Raw genomic sequence first — 19,855 nt, forward strand, 5'->3', positions numbered from 1 at the left:
AACAGTGAGGCTTGGGAAAGCTAAAAGCAAATCTATATAGATCTCTCCTTCCGTTCCCAGTCTCAGGGTTTCCTATAGGCATGATTTCAAGACGGAGTCCTGGAATCTTTTGAAATGGATGAGAGGGGATGACACCCCTTAAGGAAACAGCTAAGCAACAGTGTGTTTGAGGCCATTTCTCAGAACAAAGGCCCACTTCTGCCTAAGGCCAAAGCAGCCTGATAAAGGCTTCCCCCAGTGGGTACTTGGAATGCCAAAGTCATTCACCTAAATGAGTTCAAAATACATGTTGTTCTGAGCCAAATTATACAGTGTCAAGCTCAGACTGTATGAATTTATATATGTTGGCAGAGCAGGCCACTTTTAGGGCGCCACAGCCTTATGCAAGTATCCTGTGCCCAGTTGGGTTCCCATCACTCTCTCCCCGAACCCATGAATTTCCTTGTATTTGGTTCCAGAAGGGCAGACAAGAAGCAAAGTCAAAGCTTCACAGCCCCACAAGGGAAAAGAGCCCCAGAGGACTTGAATGTCTAATGAAACCTAAAGTAGAACAGAACGTGTGCCTTTGCCAACGAGCTAGAACTTTCTGAAGGTTGATCTTAAAAGGGGGCAGGGAGTGGGGACAAGATCGGGCAACTGTGCTTTGGGCCAGTGTCTGCACAGAGCTCCAAGGCCGGAATACAAAGTGCTCTGGAATTAAAGCAAACAGCCAATGCTTCCTCCGGCCAGCCTTTGCCCGGAATCACTCCCTCGCAGAGCTGACCAGTTTCTCAAACACAGAAGTGGCATTTCGAAGATGCTGGGCAAAGGGACCCTCCAAACATCATGCCCAAGCGATAACTAAAGCGAGACAGGGAAGCCTACTTCAGTGCCCATTTCCACTCCGTATGCTTCTGCTATCGTTCAGAGAGCCAGTGCGCACGCTGTGTTTTCTTCTTTTTTTTGGAAAGGGACTTGTTATTCTCCTCTCTGCCTGAATAAAGATAGAAAAATTGGAGGGAACCAGTAACTTTTAAAGCAAATATGAAGACAAGAGTAAGAGATGAGACAGGCTGCAAAGGCATTTTTTCTTTCAACGACATGGGTTGTCTTGATCCTGGAATGAGAGGGGGCGGAGTGAAAAACGGCAGAATGGCTCCAGCGAGCCATGGCCCGCCCGGACTTCTAGTCCTGGGCTCAGGCCCACTTTGAGCCTTAAGTGATTCAAATCAACAAAAAGGTCCAGAGAGCAGAGGAGTCTGGACAGATCGTAGGGCAGAGAGCCACTGCTGCCTGTTCTAGTCCAGAGCTTAGCACCCCCTTCTGGAAGGGGGGGGGCGGGTAAGGATGACGGAGGGAAAAAAGAGATGGTGTTTCTATTCGGAATCTACTCATTACGACACCTGCAAGAACCGTCTAATCGATGTTCCAGGATTGGGGTCAGACGCTAGTTCCACCCCGGTGCCTGGCCTCACCCTCCACACCTCTCCTGGCCCCTGCGGGCCTCCTAGTCACTCCCCAACGACCACATGCCCCGAGTGACCCAGCGCCTTCACGGAAGCCGCCCTCCCGCTCTTCCTCGTCTGGCCCGAGTGTCCACATCAACTTTAAGAACCGGTCCGCGGTATCGCTCCTCCGCCGGGCCATCTGAAGGCCACTTAGCTGCTCCTTGTCCTTGGTTCTCACTGCACTTCGCCTACACCCCTCTGCTTCGGCGTCAAGTCTGCAGGCCCCGCCTTCCAGCACACTCCAAGTGGCTCGAGGGCAGAGGCTGTGTCTTACCTTTCCTTCTATCTCTGCAGCTTGGACCCGTGCCTGGCTCACACGAGATGCTCCATCCACACGTAACAGGATGAAGGGACCCGTGGGATCAAGCTCTGCTCATCTTCATTTTATTGTAGACAGAAAACACAACAGCAAAGACTGAGCTCTCTCCGGGTTTCTACACTTTCTCAGAAGAAATTGCTGTGATATTACTTTTGCGTCCAGCCTCCCCGGTTCAAGTGAAACCAAAGGAATAAACTCACAGACGCCACGAGAAGCGGCCCCTCTGTCCTCAACCTTCAGCTGCTGGATGAAGATGAAATCACCCCTGAACATGGCCTTCCAGCCCGGGGGGGTGCGTATGCCTCGAGCTCTCCCTGCCCCCCAGGACGAAGCCCCCAGCCAGGTGAAGCCTGGGCTGGGCCCAGCCCCACAAAGCGGCTGGCAACCGTGACAGGGATGGAGTGAGCCACCAACGCAGCCCCGTGCACACCCTTCCCCACAGCCGGCCTTGGGTCTCCGGCTGTGGGGAAGGGAGCGTGCCCCGTGGGGTCTACAGTGAGGACAACACACGGATCTTAAAGAGCCGCTACGGAAGGCGAGGCACCTCAAGACGCCTGTCCTCGTGGGCAGACAACGCAGCCGCGGCCTCCGAGCACCAACTCAGCAAGGCAGAGGCGTCCGCGACACCACCGGCGGGGGACGAGGGGGCGGGACGCACAAGGGCTGCAGTTTCAGGAAGGCTCGCGGGGACCAGGAGGTGACAGCTGCTGGCAGTTCTGACACAGTCTTCCTGAGGCTCAAAGACCAAAGGCAAAGAAACGCAGGCGATGCACCGGGCTGCCTATTTTTAATTTATTTTTTTTAAGACCACCTCCTTGCAATTTCCAGAGAGAAAATACAAAACAAGAAACAGACTTCATTTCAAATATGAGAACAGCGTGCTGGAGTTTGAAGCATTACTGATAACATCGTTACAGAAGAATGTCAGCTTACTCCAGGCACTTCAGTATTCCTGAGGAATGAACACGGTTTCTCTTTTCCTCCCACTGGGATGTTCTCAGGCGTAAGTCACTGCTCCTGCTCCTAGAAAGTGAGGACACTGATGAGAAGTGTGCGGACCGCATGTGCACAACCATCTCCCACCCAACGAACCAAGGGGCCCCAAACCTTGACGCCCGACCTGCTTTACAGAGCAGTCTCACAAGAGAACTGTGAACACCCCTCCCAGGGCCTCCAGAGTGGCTCCCTAATCCTGGGGGGGAGGCCAGGGGGTAAGGCCCAGAGTCAGGACCCGGAAAACTGTTCCTAAAACTCGTCTAAGGGCTGCATCACCGGTGAGCGGACACCGCGCAGCTCTGGAACCGATCAGCCGACTACCGACCGGAAGACTGCGTTTCCTCATCTGCTGAAGAAGGGAAGGAGAACCTCTCCCACGAGTCTACTGGGATGGAAGTCTCGAGAAAGAACAGACAGCCGAGGCACCTAGGAGGGCCCACAAAGGTGCAGTGCGCCCTCGGCAGCCAACGACCGTGAGAGGACTGCCTGCGCTGTGCTCCTCTCTGCAGAGAACGGAGGCTGACCAGAGGCACAGACTCAAGTCCAGATACGGCTACAGGGCCATTTTGGAGCAGTACACACAAGGCTGTTAAAAAGGACCAATATTTTCCACAGCAGCTCCCAGCCATGAAATGTATAATGTGCATATAATCGCCCCTGAGCCACACTATCCATGACAGCTCAAGTCTGCAACGAGGAAAACCTTCCAAACCATTAAAAGACCGAAGCTCCTCTCTGGTTCCCTTCTGCTCTCCCCAAAACCAGCTGTGGGGCCAAGAAAGCAAAGGGTCAGGGGGTGGTGGAAACTGCCTGTCATTGGCTTTGGTGTCACACAGCCGCGCCTCTTCTCGTCCCTTTGAGGACCTCGCCTGGGCTCTGGCACAGGGACCGCCCATGGAGGGCGCCCAGGATCCCCGGCCTGACTGCCCTCGCCACCCCCAGTTCTCTGGCAGAGCACGCGCGGGCTGGGGGCCCGGCAGGCAGTGGGCGGTCCGAGCAGGTTCTAAAACAGAGGCCACTGAGCTGTGGTGGGGGCTGTCCTTTGAACTTTGGGGACCCTTGTGGCTCCAGCTTTTGACCAGAACCGGGACACTCGACAGAACGGCATCTTCTGCTCTACCTGTCATTTCGGTGGAACGGCGGGTAAGTCAATCACCGTTTCTCGGCGGGCCTCGCGACTATTACCGCCAGCATTCCTACAGATGCGGCACCTCACAGCTCCCGATCATTCTCACACCCCTGCTCACAGCAACCACGTAGGCAGAAATCATGACCCTCATTCTACAGACAGAAGCCAGAACCTCAGGACTGAAAACACACAGGAGGTGAGCGGTGGGCGGCCCGGGACCCACACCCCGGTCTCCTGGCTTCTAAGCCCTTTGCCCTCGCCTCCCTGCTGCGCCCAGATCATAGAGACTCCAGCTCAAGGGTGACCCAGAAAGGAGAGGGTGCCATACGTCCAGGCAATGGGACACTCCGCACTGAAGCTGGTGTTGCTGTGAAGACTATGCCTCAGGAAGCCCGAGGCCACACACATCTACTAGGATACACAGTTTACTTCACTCTGTCATTTCCTATTTGAGTGTCTACTTTGTTCCAGGCCCTGGGGACACAAAAATAAATACGACCCTTGTCCTTGGGCACCTGGCCTCCCACGATCCTTTCCCCCAAACCCGGCAGTAATCAGTCATCAAAAGTAAGGCAACGGGAGGAGCCTCAGGGGACGGGCTACCTTCTCCTTCCTGAGGTGCGGGCCACAGGCTATCATCCTGCCGCCATTACTAACAGTCCACCTGCAGACAAGGACTGTACAGAATCAGATGGGACTTGGAGTCGAGAACCCCCTTCTGCAACAAAAAGTGGAAGAATGCTGAGTCCCAGCTGTCCTTCGGTTTGGCTGGAGCCCATGTGAGCTGCTGACACGGCACTCTGAGATCTTGAACCTTGGTGCCCCTTACAGACACTCAAGACGAAGCTACTGTCCCGTGATGACAGGTGGTTGCGCTCCGCCCGCTAGGGTGAGAGCACCCACGTGAATGCACAGTGCGTCTCAGGCCGCAGTGGGAGGGAGGGACTTCAGGCACCAAAGCCGTGTCACCATCACTGAAGGCCAAAGAGCAATTAGGAGCTCAGTGGCGCCACGATGACACGCACCGTTTTTTAATTATATATGCGCCGAAGAATTCTTCAGGTCCTCTGGGGAAATTCCTTGCCTTTTAAAAGAAAGAGAACTATCAACTCTGTACATACTTTGACGTATTTTCCGTGTAGAAGATACGGAGCCTGGAAATCATGCTGACAGTTGGAGTAGGCCATTCCCAATCCCATGCCAGAACCAAAGGCTAACGGCCACATTCTCCCTGGTGAACAGAAAAAGGAAAATCCCAATAGGGAGCCATTAAGAGAAGATAAAGCTTTTTCTCTGGCTTAAATACACTTGCTTAGGGCTAATAAACATTCAGCATGCCTCCTACTGATAACTGTAATGTGCCATACGTTTCTATCGGTGTTTAATCAACAGTGAAATGCCACTGAATTTATTAATACTTGAATCGAATTAATGCTTGAATTATTTAATTATTTAATATTAATTATTAATTAATACTGAATTTATTAATTCAGCCAATATTTATTAAGTACCTACGCTGCTGGGTTTGAGGTCTTAACAAGTGGTGCAACATGACAGCAGACATGGCTGAACCTTTTCATTTTTATATATATCCGTTCTCATCATTTGCTCATTTTAACTCATTTCTCAACCTTATCAGAAATACCACCTTTTGGGAAGGTGCTTAAATTTTAAATGGAATCAAGTGAATTTTGATTGCAGCAAGTCATAAAGCCTATCTATGCCAATACTGCACGTGATTAGTTTGTGTCAGCCCTGCGTGTTAGGATTCTCTGGTCATGTGTTCCCCGCCCATTCGTCCCGAAAGGGGTCAAAGGGAACCCTCTGGCTTTTATTCAACAACCAAACTTCAGAATGAAAGGGATACTGCCTGACCTTTGCTTAGGAGAATTTCTGGACAAAAAGCATGTATGTTTCTGGTCCACTTGTTTTTATGACCAGCAAGACTCATTTTCAAGTTCCTTTAGAAAAACTTATAATTAATTAGAAATATTTGAACATGTAGATTTGGCCAAGTGACTCACTGGCATAAAGTACAGGCTTTTCAGATGATATCATATTGAAGATATCAGGCACCCTGACTCAATGCCCAGGGGGGAGCTCTGGAGGTGCCCAACCCACTCTGACCTTTTCCAAGTCCGCGTTCTCTGTCTAGCACCTTTGACAGTGGCCTACCTACACCCATAAATGGACGGGCTGGCAACCAAGTACCCGTGCCCTCCAGAAGCGTGCCTGCTGTGTGTGTGTGTGCGCGCGTGCACATGCATGCCCGAGGACATTATGTTGAAAAGACAGTAAAAGTCACACTTACTTTTAAAGAAGGTAAGTGAGAAAACAAGTCCTAATCCAAAACCAGTACCTACAAAGAGGGAGGAGAAACACGTTAAATCTTGTAACAGTAACTTAACAAAATGAATCGAGCATTTCATAAACGTGAACATCTATAAAACAAATTCTTTTCTTAAATAATTTGGTACCGAAGTTGATTTTCTCATTTCTAACCTTATCGTCAGAGGCTTTACAGATGCCTTTGGTCCTTCTGCCTACAACAGGGGAAAGAAACTTTACTCCCAATTCTGTCTAGACAAGTCTGGCAGGGCAGGAGGAACGAGCCAAGAGACAATGCTGGAGCCGACGCTCTGGGCCCCGCTTGCAAACAGCGTCTGGCATTCCGGGCGCTCTAGGCCCTCTTCCGAAGGGGTGCCCGAGCTAGAACATCAGACTGTAAGCAATGTCAACTGGAAGGTCCCCTTGTCATCGCGGCATTTTGAGCGATGGCTACTTCTTGAGGAATAGGGAAAGGAGTAATGCAGAACATTCCCAAAGGCTGTCACATGACAAGACACGAGTCAGAGTCCTCAGTCAGAGGGAAAGCGTTTCCTCAAAAGCCCTGAATGTGGAGATTAGTCCCCTTCCCTTGTTTTCACTCACAGGGCATTTTCTTTTTTCTTTTTTTTTTTTTTTTAAGATTTTTATTTATTTGACAGAGAGAAATCAGAACTAGGCAGAGGGGCAGACAGAGAGAGGGGGAAGCAGGCTCCTGCTGAGCAGAGAGCCCGATGCAGGGCTCGATCCCAGGACCCTGAGATCATGACCTGAGCCGAAGGCAGAGGCTTAAACCACTGAGCCACCCAGGCGCCCCTCACAGGGCATTTTCAACCAGGATCTTTCAAAATAAAAGAACAGATGCAAGCCTATTTTAATGGTCCGGTAGAAAAAAAAATTAAATACATAATTTTCAATCAAACCTCACTCCTAGAAACCTAAGCCTGTGGGGGAAAATGACCAGATCCTCGTTTTTACCAGTATTTCTCAAACCCAGTCATTTGAGCAATGCCATCACAATTTTCGCTAAATCTACATTATCTTCACAATTACTCGTTTACTTAAAAAAAAAAAAGAAAAATCAATGCATGTATTTAATTAAATGAATTTGGTGTAATCATAGCTTTGAGTGCTAGTTATATCTTTTTCATAAGACGTGTTAAAATGAGGGGTGCCTGGGTGGCTGAGTCAAGGGCTCAGGTCATGATCTCAGGGTCCTGGGATTGAGTCCCCCATTGGGCTCCCTGATCTGCAGGGAACCTGCTTCTCCCTCTGCCTCTCTCTCCGTCTCTCATGAATAAATAAATAAAATCTTTAACAAAATGTGTTAACATGAATGCAGAACCATTAAAATAAAAATTTTTTTGGTCTGTGGTACCATTTTAAGGAAAAAAAAGAAAATCACGCCCCCTCCACCCATACAATAGTGATACATGGCCTAAACTTTGAAGTAACACATTTTTCTATTATCGAAACAGTTACATACACCAAGGAAGAGCGCCAAGGTCTGATTTTCTATTTGTTTTTCAGACGTGACAACTGTTTTCAGACCTTCCAGGGTATTCTGAGGCTCTTGACAAAGAGTCTACTCCAGAGACCAACTGAGCCCCCAACCAACCTCTTTACAATTAAGCACCACAAGAAAGTCCTGATTCTCATTCTGCCTTAATAGTTTTCCGATTTTGGCTGCTGGAATTCCAAGAGCATCTTCTCTGTCTAACCATGACCTTCTCTGTCTAACCATGACCGGCCTGACCTCTCTCCTCCAAACGCAGAACGTTGGCCAAAGCGAGCTCGTTCACATCAGTTTTCATCCACCCATGCAACCGCCCAGCTGATGGCAGCCTGAAGAAAGTATTTATGCCACTTACTGTGAACGATTTTTGATTATTCTCGTCTGCCACATAGATGTGGCCACAGCACAGGTTTCTTCCCCATGACTACATCCTATACAAATAGGAGTTGTCATTACAAATCGTGACTTTGCCCTGTCCAACAGACCCTGCATGAGGTCCGCTGCTCAACTTTAAAACGCAGTATCTGAAAATCACTCATGTCACCCAACTGTCCATATAATTTATAATATGGTGGAAAGTTTACAGACCACAACAGTTAAACCTGTTCAAAGCTGACATCATCTGAAGGAAAAGGAATTAACGTTGTGGTATTTCCCATGAGAACCCACCATTCTCTCCCCCACCCTGCCCCCAAATTCTCTTTCAAACCAAACGACAACCTGATACAGTAATATCCCCCATTTTTCAGGTGCAGAAAATAATTTGCTCCAGGGTACTCTGTTCAGTGAGTGGGAAAGCAGTGAACGGGGCCCAAGTCTGCCCAACTCCAAAGCCACCCTCCCAGCTGTCTTGACTCTAGAGTCTCCTACAACTTCAACCCCCACACAATCCCTACCTCCCAAGAGAAAGTTGGGGTGTCAAGATTTCTACTGCCAGTGAAGTAAGTAAGATATAGCCAAAAACCGAATGGTGCTTATCATGCAACAGCCCAGAAAGCTGGGCGACCAGGGCAGTAACAAGTCTGCACAAGGCCCAAAGGGCTTGTTCAGATTCATTCCCAGACTAATCCTACCACACAGGTCACAGACACAAGTCCACCTGGTAGGTGAGATCCAAGAGCTTCAGAGAAATGTGAGCTATCGTGACTGATACTCCTTGGCGAGAATCTGCCGTTGCAGATTTATAAAATGGCACTGGGTTCAATTTCAAAGCAACTTGCCTCACCCCCTTGCAGCTGGAAGATGAGTAAGACAGTAAATTGGTACTAGAAAATGAGGTAAAGGATTTGGACTGGCTTACAGATTTCAAACCAGGCAATGGGATGGGGAGGTAGGCCAGTAAAAACATAATGGCTTACAATCAGAGCTTTTGGTCTTCTCCATCTGGAAGGCAATGTCTTGGCAAACAAATCAAAAGCCCAAAAGGAAAATATTTCAGCATTTTTCTTGTCCCTCTGACTCCATGCCTGTCTCTCCTACTTTTCCCCAAGGAAAGAAAGCTCTCAGATGCTCAGTTTTTCCAAATAGTAGACCAAGAATGATCTACGAGAATCTCTCATCACAGAGATGAGAAATGTGCCGATACCAATCAACAGAGCCCAGGAAATCTTTACCCTGGACGCTTAAGCTCAGGTACATGCCCAACACCCAGTTCTGCTCCCAGGAAAGGCACCTCTCCGCAAGTCTGAGATCCAAATCCCGGTTCAGACTAAACGAAAGACAGAGTAAGCTCCACAGCCTCCAAATGGGCTGCTACCTCTTCAAGTCTTAACAGTGGTTTCTTTCCCCCTCTGTTTCTGTATTTTTAAGACACAAAATAACAAGACTGTTCTCTTCAGAAAAATATAATACAGAAACTGACTTTTTCAATGCCAGTGTTTTATTTAAACTTAGCTATCTGAGTTATTTGCGAGATTAGCGATGGTGGAGCCGCCGATGAGTTTATGGGCTCAAGTTCTCACATGCTGCATTTCTTTTAAAAGGCAACACGCTGCTTCAAAGAAAGTCCCACCTGATCCGGGGACACCCACTCCACAGCTGTTTCCACTAAAGATTGGCACCTCTAGGCCACATTTAAACTTCATAACAATAAAACATGAAAGGTTTGTCTTACAATAAAAACAAACCAACATGGAAAAGAGAAGAGTTTTCTCCGCCTTTGGCCACTTTTTTGTGTTGTTGCATGACAAGCTCTCTTAGAGGAAAAATGCCAAAGGAAAAAGTACAAAGCATTTTTCACCTTCCCTGGAAGCAAATATTTAACTATGAATAAAGTTTATATAACTTCACCTTCCCCCCACCTCAAGCCTGGTCTTTTGCTCCGTGCTGTCTGGAATGACAAATCACCCTAAAGGAAAGAAATGCCTGATTATAGGTACACATCTTCCTCGTGGCAAAGTCCAGTTATGAGGGGAAGGAAGGGGGGGCAAGGCAAACACACACACACACACACACACACACACAGAGGAGCCTTATGGAATTGACATTAGGCAAGGAGCCCAAGCTCCAAAACCATTTCTTTTGGAGAGGAAAAAGAATTGGCACCAACTCTCAAAAAGAAATTACTCCAAATCAATCTAACCCGGCACTTCAGTGCATGCCTGGTGCCCAAAAGGACATCACAGAGCTGGCTAGCAGAGGAGCACAAATGTTTAGGGAGGACCAATTCCTTAGTAGTTCATCTGATACTATTTTAATAACAAAACAAGAAAGAACTCACTCCCACTAACGACACATAAAATACATATAAAATACTGCCGTATCTTATGCCCAAGCGGATTTTGTAATGGGTTTAAAAGAATAACAACCCAAGGCAGTACATCCGTGGATGCCTGAAGCCACGTTCTGTGCAAGGAAGGGGAGGACATAAATGTATGCTGACGGCCATTACGATGACATGCGGACAACTTCTGGTTCCCACTTTATTTAGAGAAGTCTTTGCTTGTGCCATGCCACCTAGCATAAAGAAGCTTTACTTCACTGCAAATCGTTAAGAAGCATAATCAGCAAGAAGTAACAAGCAGACTACACAATCGGATTGCAGTCCTGGGGTAGAAGTGTACTTTGGAAGCGAGCCCCTACACAGAACAAGTTGTAGCAATTCACTCTACTGCAGCACCGACTTGGTAAAAGCCGCACTTGCCAACAAACTTGCAGGCCAGGGGGAGGGACTTTTTGTTTGGAGGGGCACAGAAAAAAAATCCTCATTAAGTCACTTAGAAAACATTTCTAGGAAAGATCCCGGTGGGGGAGGGGGGACCACGGGCCCACTTTAGCAATAACTTATTACACGATAATTTAGCTCTCCTTCCAGCTTACATTTAGCATTTTATTTTGATTTTTCATTTTTTTTAGTTTTTAATTCCAGTATAATTAACAGTGTTGTATTAGTTTCAGGTGCACAATACAGTGATTTCAACAATTCTCTACATTACTCAGTGCTCAGCATGAGAACTGGACTTAGATTTCACACGTTAAACGAAGTGCCTAGATTCACAAGCCTACTGTATAGTTATCAATGGTAAGATCTGACCCGTATCGAAAAATTAAGTAAAACTGCAAAGCAACTCCATTTTAATTTCTTTAACTTATATCAAAATGTAGGAGTAAAAACTTAAGTACCATTGCAACTGGCAGTTTTGTGACCATGAGAAAGCTTCAGGAATTCCAAGCAAGTTTTTCAGATTCCCTAGAAGCCACGTGCCAACCAACTTTATTTGTAAATCTAAAAGATAAAGGTTCCAAAGCGAGGAGGGTTTTGGTCTCCAGTTGAGTGGCATGGCAGGAGGACTGGTGCCATCACAAGATGAGCCTATGTCAACCACTGCTCCAACTACTGTTCAGCAGCTAGCTCTGACCTCACGTCCATTACTAACATCACCTGGCCTCAACCTGCTAGGCTACAGAGTAAAAACAATCTCACAGGGTTGCTGTTTCAGGAAAACGTAAGGTGTCTGGGACAGAACTCAACAAGTGGTAGTAAGTTCTGTTACTCGTCTAATAAAACTCAAAATAGGTCAAAAGTGTCATGTAACAGTTAATCCTCTATTAAAATACAACCCACTGGGGGCACCTGGGTTAAGCCTCTGCCTTCTACTCAGGTCATGATCTCAGGGTCCTGGGATCAACCCCCACATCAGGCTCTCTGCTCAGCAGGGAGCCTGCTTCCCCCTCTCTGCCTGCCTCTCTGCCTACTTGTGATCTCTCTCTGTCAAATAAATAAATAAAATCTTAAAAATAAAATAAAATAAAATACAACCCACTGTCTTGCCTAAGATCACACCATGGGGGAGCCATGGCTGAAAGTCACAATCCCTGCCCCCCCCAACTCTGCATGGGTATCAGCAATTTTTTTACAGGAACATCTCAGGCTTTGACAGGCATTTTTTTTCTTTTAAAAAGAGGGGATTCCTTCAGACTCATGGCTAACTAGAACATTTTGCTTAAAATATGACAAAAATTTTCCTAGAGCTACCTGGTGTTTCATAAAGCTCTATCTATGCTTTGAACACGGATTAATATCAAACCGATCTATTTATAATGGGCACGCTTTCCTGTTCAATCATGTTTCGATCAATGCTATTACAATCATCAAATGCATTTGTTATGACAGAACAAATAAGAATGTGCTTTTATAGAGAAAAAAAGTACCCTTGGGACTGAGTTTAGTGAGAATTACATTTCCAAGAAACATTCCTGATTCATGAAAGATGCTCAGGGCCCAATTTATGAGCAAAAAAAAAAAAGTTTTAAGTCAGCTCCAAACTGTGTTACTTAATGCTCTGAGGCAAAGACGGACGGACCCAGGTGTTCACGTGTAAATGCCAAGTCGTGTGAATTAACCAAAAAAGTGGGCTGGACCAAAGACCCAGCGATGAATTGTAAATTCAGTCTGTGTTAACCAGCCTCTCAAAAGTCCGCAGTGCTGCAGGGTATACAGGAACCAGACCAAGAAGGTCATACTGTACAAGACCTCCACCTTCCTGGGTCTCTCTGGACTAGACGGAGGCCGGAACAGCTGAGGGAATTTCTCAGGTGGACGTCAATTCCCAGGATCCTGACCAGAACAAGCAAGCCAGTCAGCAGAACGCAGTAAAGATAGGGAAGGCAAATGTGGAAGTCATTACTGGGGTGCTCTGCTTCAAGAACAGCCAAACTCATTAAATGAGTGCGTGTGGCACATGAGCCAACTTTGGGAATTCTGACAGCCATACAGCTTTCCAAGAATGCACAAAGAAAGGAACAGGTTTGGTACACATTTTACTAACATATAATTAGCTAATAAATTCACATGTGGGCATAGCATGCAGGAAAATGAGAAAACGCTCTGAAGACTAATTTAAGGGAGACTGAAAAAAATGCAGAATTACTAAGTTCCAATAAACACAATAAAAGACGTAATGCATTACACCTATCTGGGAGAGGAAGCTTTGGAGGTACTAACATTGACAGTGTCAGGCACTGTAGACTGTTTCTGTGTATTATTTCACTGAATCCGCAGAACCGCATTATGAGATGTACTACGATCCTGTCTCCCAGAAGAGGAAACAGTTTAGTAGAACTGACTTACCCAAGTACACACAACTAAAAAAGTAGAATTCAAACCCAGGCTGTCTGACTCCAAAGTCATGGCTCTTTCCTATACACAGGGATCAACTTCATGGAGGATTGAAACAGCCGGGCAAGTGGTCTCATGTTATACATGATAACGTGTCTTCTGTACTGTGACAGGTAGTTTATGACTAGGGCTCTCTTCAGTCCCTCGAGAAAACAACAGAAACCACAGATGTTTGACTTTTCAGGAGGGGTAACAAAAGCCTGAAATTACGCAGAATCAATGAGAAAGAGTCCACAACTCAAAACCCAAACTGGGAAGTACTCCCTCTGCGCACTGGCCGAGATCGGATGAAACCAAATGGGCTGAGAGCTGATCAAATGAATCCAAATTCATCCAAATGGTTCAAAAGGGTACTTCCAGTGAGTCTCCTCCCTCCCAACACCCCCATCCCTCCAGCCCATCCCCATCAATACAGTAACTGGATTCTCACCTTTGGGAAAGGAAATGTAAGAATCGGGGATTCGGGATTACCAACACGTACGTCATGATAGCGATTACGTGGTCGCCTACGCCTGATTCAAATGAAAAATTCAATGGAGAAACAAGAACCAGTAATTTCTCTTCCTTGCGCATCTACTTAAACCACGTTTATGAGGATTTGTTAAGCAGAAGGCACAGGTGTTTCCTCTTTGAAGGTGGGAATTGTTACAGGGCGGTCTATTTCAGCGATAAGGCTGTGTGGACTTGGGGTAAGACAGGCTAGACATGAAGGAGAATACCGGTTAGGTTACTTATTAGTTGTGTGTCTCAGTCCTTGGGCAAATGACAGAACTTCGCGGCATCTGTTTCTTCATATGGAAATCAGGAATACTAACCGGACCTGTCCCCGACCGGGGAACAGCGAGGATGATACATCATAGTATGTGTAAAAAGCCTGGAAGAACAGCACACGGCACACTGTAACTGTCATCCCCTTCCTCTCCCAACCAGCCAAACCATCTCGGCTGGTTAGAGAAGGGAGTGGGGTGAAGGTGGTAAGCTTGTTCAAGCACAAATCAAAAGTTCAAATATTTACTGAGTGCTGAAGGACAAGAGTTCGGGTCAGAAATAAGTAAGACAGAGTCTCTTCCCCGGGGAGCTTCTGATCAGGGAAGGAGAGTAAGTCAGGTATCCAGAAAACTGGGAGGGGACCGTGTTCTGCTGGTCCAGAGGAAGAGGGTGGGAGGAACACACTTAGCTGAGAAGATTTTTTAAAATGCCTGCGAAAGAAGTGTCATTTGAGTTGTCTTAAAGAGCAGACGGTTAACAGCCCGAGTCTGTACAGAGGGGCGTGTGCTCCACCCAAGGCTCATGCAGGGAAACGGGGTGGGGGGGGAGCTTGCATGAAGCATGAGGCATGTCCTGGAGCAGGAGATAAGGCTAGAAAGGGATCAGGGCCATTCTGAAGGCCCCAAAATATCACAGCACTTACTCTAGCAGGCAGGAGGCTGCCCTAAAGTGTTTTTTTTTTTTTTAAATATGTAACATGAGGGGTGCCTGGGTGGCTCAGTCCTTAAGCAGCTGCCTCTGGCTCAGGACATGATCCCAGGGTCCTGGGATCAAGCCCCGCATGGGTCTCCCTGCTCAGCAGGAAGCCTATTTCTCCCTCTCCCACTCCCCCTGCTTGTGTTCCCTCTCTCTCTCTCTGTCTCTCTCTGTCAAATAAATAAAGTCTTCGAAAGAAAAAATATGTAACTTGACTGAAGTAAGACTCGTCTAACTAAGGTGTGTAGGATCACTTGGAAAGGAAGAAGACATTTTGCTGGCAGAATTTACAGGCTTAACAACTGATTATGTGTATGTGGGTCTGGGGTTTGGGGGCTGCACTGGGGCAGGCTGTCAAAGAAAATCTGAGAACCTCTATCTGGATAACTAGAAAAATGTGGGTGCTATTTATAACATTCATCCAATAACCTTTTTTTTTTTTAAATTTATTCATTTGTTAGAGAGAGCAAGCGAGCATAGGCAGACAGAGTGGTAGGCAGAGGCAGAGGGAGAAGCAGGCTCCCCACCAAGCAAGGAGCCCGATGTGGGACTCGATCCCAGGACGCTGGGATCATGACCTGAGCCGAAGGCAGCCGCTTAACCAACTGCGCCACCCAGGCGTCCCCATCCAATAACTTTTTAATACCAAATCCCCTTTATCTAAAACATAACTGAGTTTATAAAACTGCAACAGGCAGGGGCGCCTGGGTGGCTCCATCAGTTGAGCGTCAGACTCCTGATTTCGGCTCAGGTCATGATCTCAGGGTCGTGGGATCAAGCCCCATGTCCGGCTCTGAGCTCAGCATGGAATCTGCTAGGCCCTCTCCCTCTGCTCCCCGCCCCCATGCTCTCTAAAATAAATAAAATCCTAAAAAATGGGGGGACATCTACAATGTTTTCGGGAACACTACAGAAGATTAAGTGAAAAGCATTCACTAAGCACTTAGGCTTCAGGAGTCCCGTTATCTCATTTAATTCTCACGATCAACTTCCTTCCTTAGCCCCATCTTACAGGTCAAGAAACGGAGACACAGAAAGGGTACGTCCCTTACCCTGGTCACACACATCTGGAATTTGAACCCAGGCAGCCTGATTCCAGAGGCCTGGTGCTTGACTGCCCCCCTCACAGACACACAAAGCTATTTTAAAACTTTTGACTCCCTAAAGTAAACGAAATATCTTCCCAAGTTGTCCCGGCCAACACTATGCGTGAGCATTTCCTTCAGCATACACAGAGCCCCTACTGTGTGCCAGAGCTGCCGGGCCAGGCCCTGCGACTGGTCAGCTCGCAGGAGGTCCGGGGCTGGAGCCGACTGTAGCCAGAAGGTCGAGGTGCGAGGTACAATGACGGGAACAGGTACAATGCATGAAAAGAACTGAAGAGGATACCCAAACCATTCTGCGGGGGGCAGACAGGGGGCAAGGGAAACGGGTTCCCAGGAGCTCCTTGTTGCCAAGTCATCCAGTGTGAGGTCGATGGAGCCACACTAAGGGCCCCCCACCTCTCCTGTAAGCAGGAGGGAAGCAGTAACGGGAATCAAGCGAGGGAAACATACCCAATGAGCACTTGACAACGTGCCTGCTCTGGTGGCAATGGGGACAGATGTGAAGAGGCCCCCATCAGAGACGGGGATGCCAAGAAGAGAAAGCTGTCACAGCAGTCCAAGTGGGAGACAGGTCCAGACCGCACTCTCCTCTGCCCATCTGACTGGAAACTGGTAGCTTATATACTGTGGTCTCTCGCTCCCCTGTCCCCCCTGCTAGGCAGGATGGAAAGGGAAGGCATTTGAGGCGTGACTGTGGTCTGGGGTTAGGAACTTCTGAACAGTGGGAGTGACCACACTCAGTAACGACTCTTAAATAAAGGATCCTTAAGACACAGTCATGGACAAAGGTGAGCAGAGATAGAAAAGAGGCTCACATATTGGAAAAATACACCAGTGGTTTTGCACTTAAGGTCCTGTTGGTGCAAATGGGGAATATATCCCAAAACAGCATTTGCAAAGGTGTCACAAGGATTCATCTGACTTTCGGGGCTTCTGTAAGCATCTTTCTCTCTGCTATTCAAATCTGACTCTAATAAGGGGCCCAAGACAAGCAACGGTGCCCAGCTGACTTTATACTACAGTAGTGGTCTGCAGTCTTTCTTGAAGGCATCCTTATTCCGCAGAGCCCCATAAATACACCTCTCCAAACCACGGCACTTACATATATAGAGAAGCCAAGAATTCAATTTTCATAAACTGAGTAAAGAAAAAAAAAAGTCTTCTAAAACAGAAGTTATGAGCGGAAATAAAACGAATTTCAAGTTGTAGTGGGAACAAGAAGAAAAATATGCTGTGGGTTTTTGATGGTGACAGCCAATCTTTTCTGGGAATTTGTACGATTGGTAGCACATATTCTAATGTCAAGACAATGTGAGACTAGAGCAGTAATATACTCCATTTTTGCTTCTGATCAAAATGGGATATTTATGAGCTCATGAGTTCAGGGTTTGTCACATGTAGGCCGATACTAAAATGGTCAAAAAAAAAAAAAAGCCCTCGAACTAATTATTTCAATTTCATCATTTGAGATGATGCCAAGAAAGTAGCAGCTTTCTTAGGGCTGCTTCTTAGCAAAAGGTGAAATGTGCTGCTTAAATCATTCACTCCAGTTAATCATTGAAAATCAGACAGAAATTTTGAGTGGTTTACACGTGTAAGTTCTGACAATCAGAAACATTTGTCCTGACTCGTAAACATTTGTCAATGTAAGTCTACAAATCTGTCAACAATTATGTCAAGAGTGTTACAATAATTATAAATTATCCTACGAAGCATTCTAATGCAGCTTTAGGTTGGATAAAGAAACTTGACATAAACACACGGGATTTCAAGTCCTCCCATTTGCACTTTTAACTCTCAATCAAACAGTTCTAAATTCTACCTGCAGATACCCAACTGAAGCAACCTGGGAAAAAAGCACTGCGGCCAGCCCGCTCTCCCAGCCATGCACCATTTTGCTACTTGACTTCCCGTCGTCGTCAATACGGACTCATATTCTCATATGCCCTATCTTTCCCATATGCATGCATGCGGTGTTTTTTAAAGGCCCTAATAATAATGGGCTATGCTTTCTTTCAAATCATTCTAAATATTCTATTTGTTCTTTTTTCTTCTTCATTTCTCACCTCGATTTCAGTTGCTGAGAAAGTACGTGCACGTGATACACGAATGTGTGACCCATGTTGTGTGAGCATTAATCTGGAAGGCTGTGGCCGGGGAGCCACAGAGAGTAAGATGTTCAGGAAGTTACATAAGCCTAGGGCAAGGTTTCTCAAACTCGATTACTGGCATTTGGGGTGTACAATTCTTGGGTGCTGTTCTGCGCATGACAGGATGTCTTGCTAGACATCCCTGTCCCTACCTACTAGGTGTCAGTAGCACTCCCACTCCCCTACTCCCTATATGGCAACCACACAAGTCGCCAGACATTGCCCCATGTTCCCAGAGCATAGTGGTAAATCACTCCCAGTGGAGAACCACCTGTGTAGGGTTTACAATTTATAAAGTGCTTTCACAACCATTTTGATTATTATCTCATCCTGAGCCTCATCAAAATCACGCATCCCAAGCATACAGATGAAGAGTGACATCTGGCTGGGTCAGTGGGTTGAACATGTGATTCTCGACCTCAGGGTCATGAGTTGGAGCCCCACACTGGGCGTGAAGCCTACTTAAAAAAAAAAAAAAAAAAAAAAGACAACCAGTTTCCTACAGACTAGGAACCTGAGTCTCAGAGCGAGTCCGTAACTGTCCCAAGTCCATTCGGCTTTTCACCATCCCACACCGCTTCTCCGGCGAATAGCCCTCGGCCTCCTCAACCAGGGAGGTTACTCTGCTGGGGTCTTCAGGCGACGATGGGCCATCACATCCACCAAAAGCAAACCCACTAACAGGTCACCCAATGAGAAACTCCATTAACAGACGCAAATATAATTTCAAAATTGGCAAAAAAGCTCAAAAAGATTTTCACTTTAAAGTACTAACCTGTTAAATAACAAACTAGACGTAACATATGCATTTGAAGATTATTCATAATCTTCAACTACAGGAGCCAAACGGACTCCACAAATAACTTAAAAAAATTTTTTTTAAGACTTTCTTTTTAAGTAATCTCTACACCCAACATGGGGCTCAAACTTGTAACCCCAAGATCGAGAGTCTCACGCTCTACCAACTGAGCAGCCAGGCACCCCTAAGTAACTTTTTTTTTTTTTAAACAGAAACTGTTCTTATGTGTTTTCTTGCTTACATTATAAAAACAGCAAAGTTAACGATCTTCCCCACCTAGCATCATCATATTCCCAAGAAATAATTTGGATTGTTTATTGTTTATCATTCCATTTATATAAATGGGATCACACTTCCTGCATGTTTTACAATTTGCTTTTCTCACTTTATAAAGGACCATTCTGTAACAGTACATCTTTTTTCCCAAGATTTATTTATTTATTATTTTAGAGAGAGTGTGAGCAGGGCGAGGGGCAGAGGGAGAGAGAGAGGAGGAATCCCACTGACCCTGAGACCCCACGAGGACTCAATCCCACGACCTAGAGGCCATGACCTGAGCCTAAATCAAGAGGTGGACACTTGGGGCGCCTGGGTGGCTCTGTGGGTTAAAGCCTCTGCTTTCGGCTCAGGTCATGATCCCAGGGTCCTGGGATCGAGCCCCGCATCGGGCTCTCTGCTCAGCGGGGAGCCTGCTTCCCCTCCTCTCTCTCTGCCTGCCTCTCTGCCTACTTGTGATCTCTGTCAAGTAAATAAATAAAATCTTTAAAAAAAAAAAAAAGAGGTGGACACTTAACCAACTGAGCCACCCAGGTGCCCCACAGCACATGTCTTTTAAAAACTTTTTCTTGAGGGGCACCTGGGTGGCTCAGTGGGTTAAAGCCTCTCTGCCTTCGGCTCAGGTCGTGATCCCAGGATCCTGGGATCGAGCCCCGCATCGGGCTCTCTGC

At 46.8% G+C, this 19,855-nt stretch overlaps 1 protein-coding gene across 1 annotated transcript in view; it reads right to left on the minus strand.

The window, feature by feature from the left end:
- Nucleotides 1-2,584: 2,584 nt before the first annotated feature.
- The window catches only part of MICOS10 (mitochondrial contact site and cristae organizing system subunit 10), a 28,949-nt gene continuing 11,678 nt past the window's right edge, over nt 2,585-19,855 (minus strand). Inside the window, exons 2-4 of the mRNA XM_080802145.1 lie at nt 6,243-6,290; nt 5,053-5,162; nt 2,585-2,829 (exon numbers count right to left, since the gene is read on the minus strand). Coding sequence (XP_080658271.1) covers nt 2,815-2,829; nt 5,053-5,162; nt 6,243-6,290 — 173 coding nt within the window. The 3' untranslated portion in view covers nt 2,585-2,814. The remainder of the gene's footprint in view (nt 2,830-5,052; nt 5,163-6,242; nt 6,291-19,855) is intronic.

This window comes from Martes martes (assembly GCF_963455335.1).
Source record: "Martes martes genome assembly, chromosome: 4".
In the NCBI taxonomy this organism is placed as follows: domain Eukaryota; kingdom Metazoa; phylum Chordata; class Mammalia; order Carnivora; family Mustelidae; genus Martes; species Martes martes.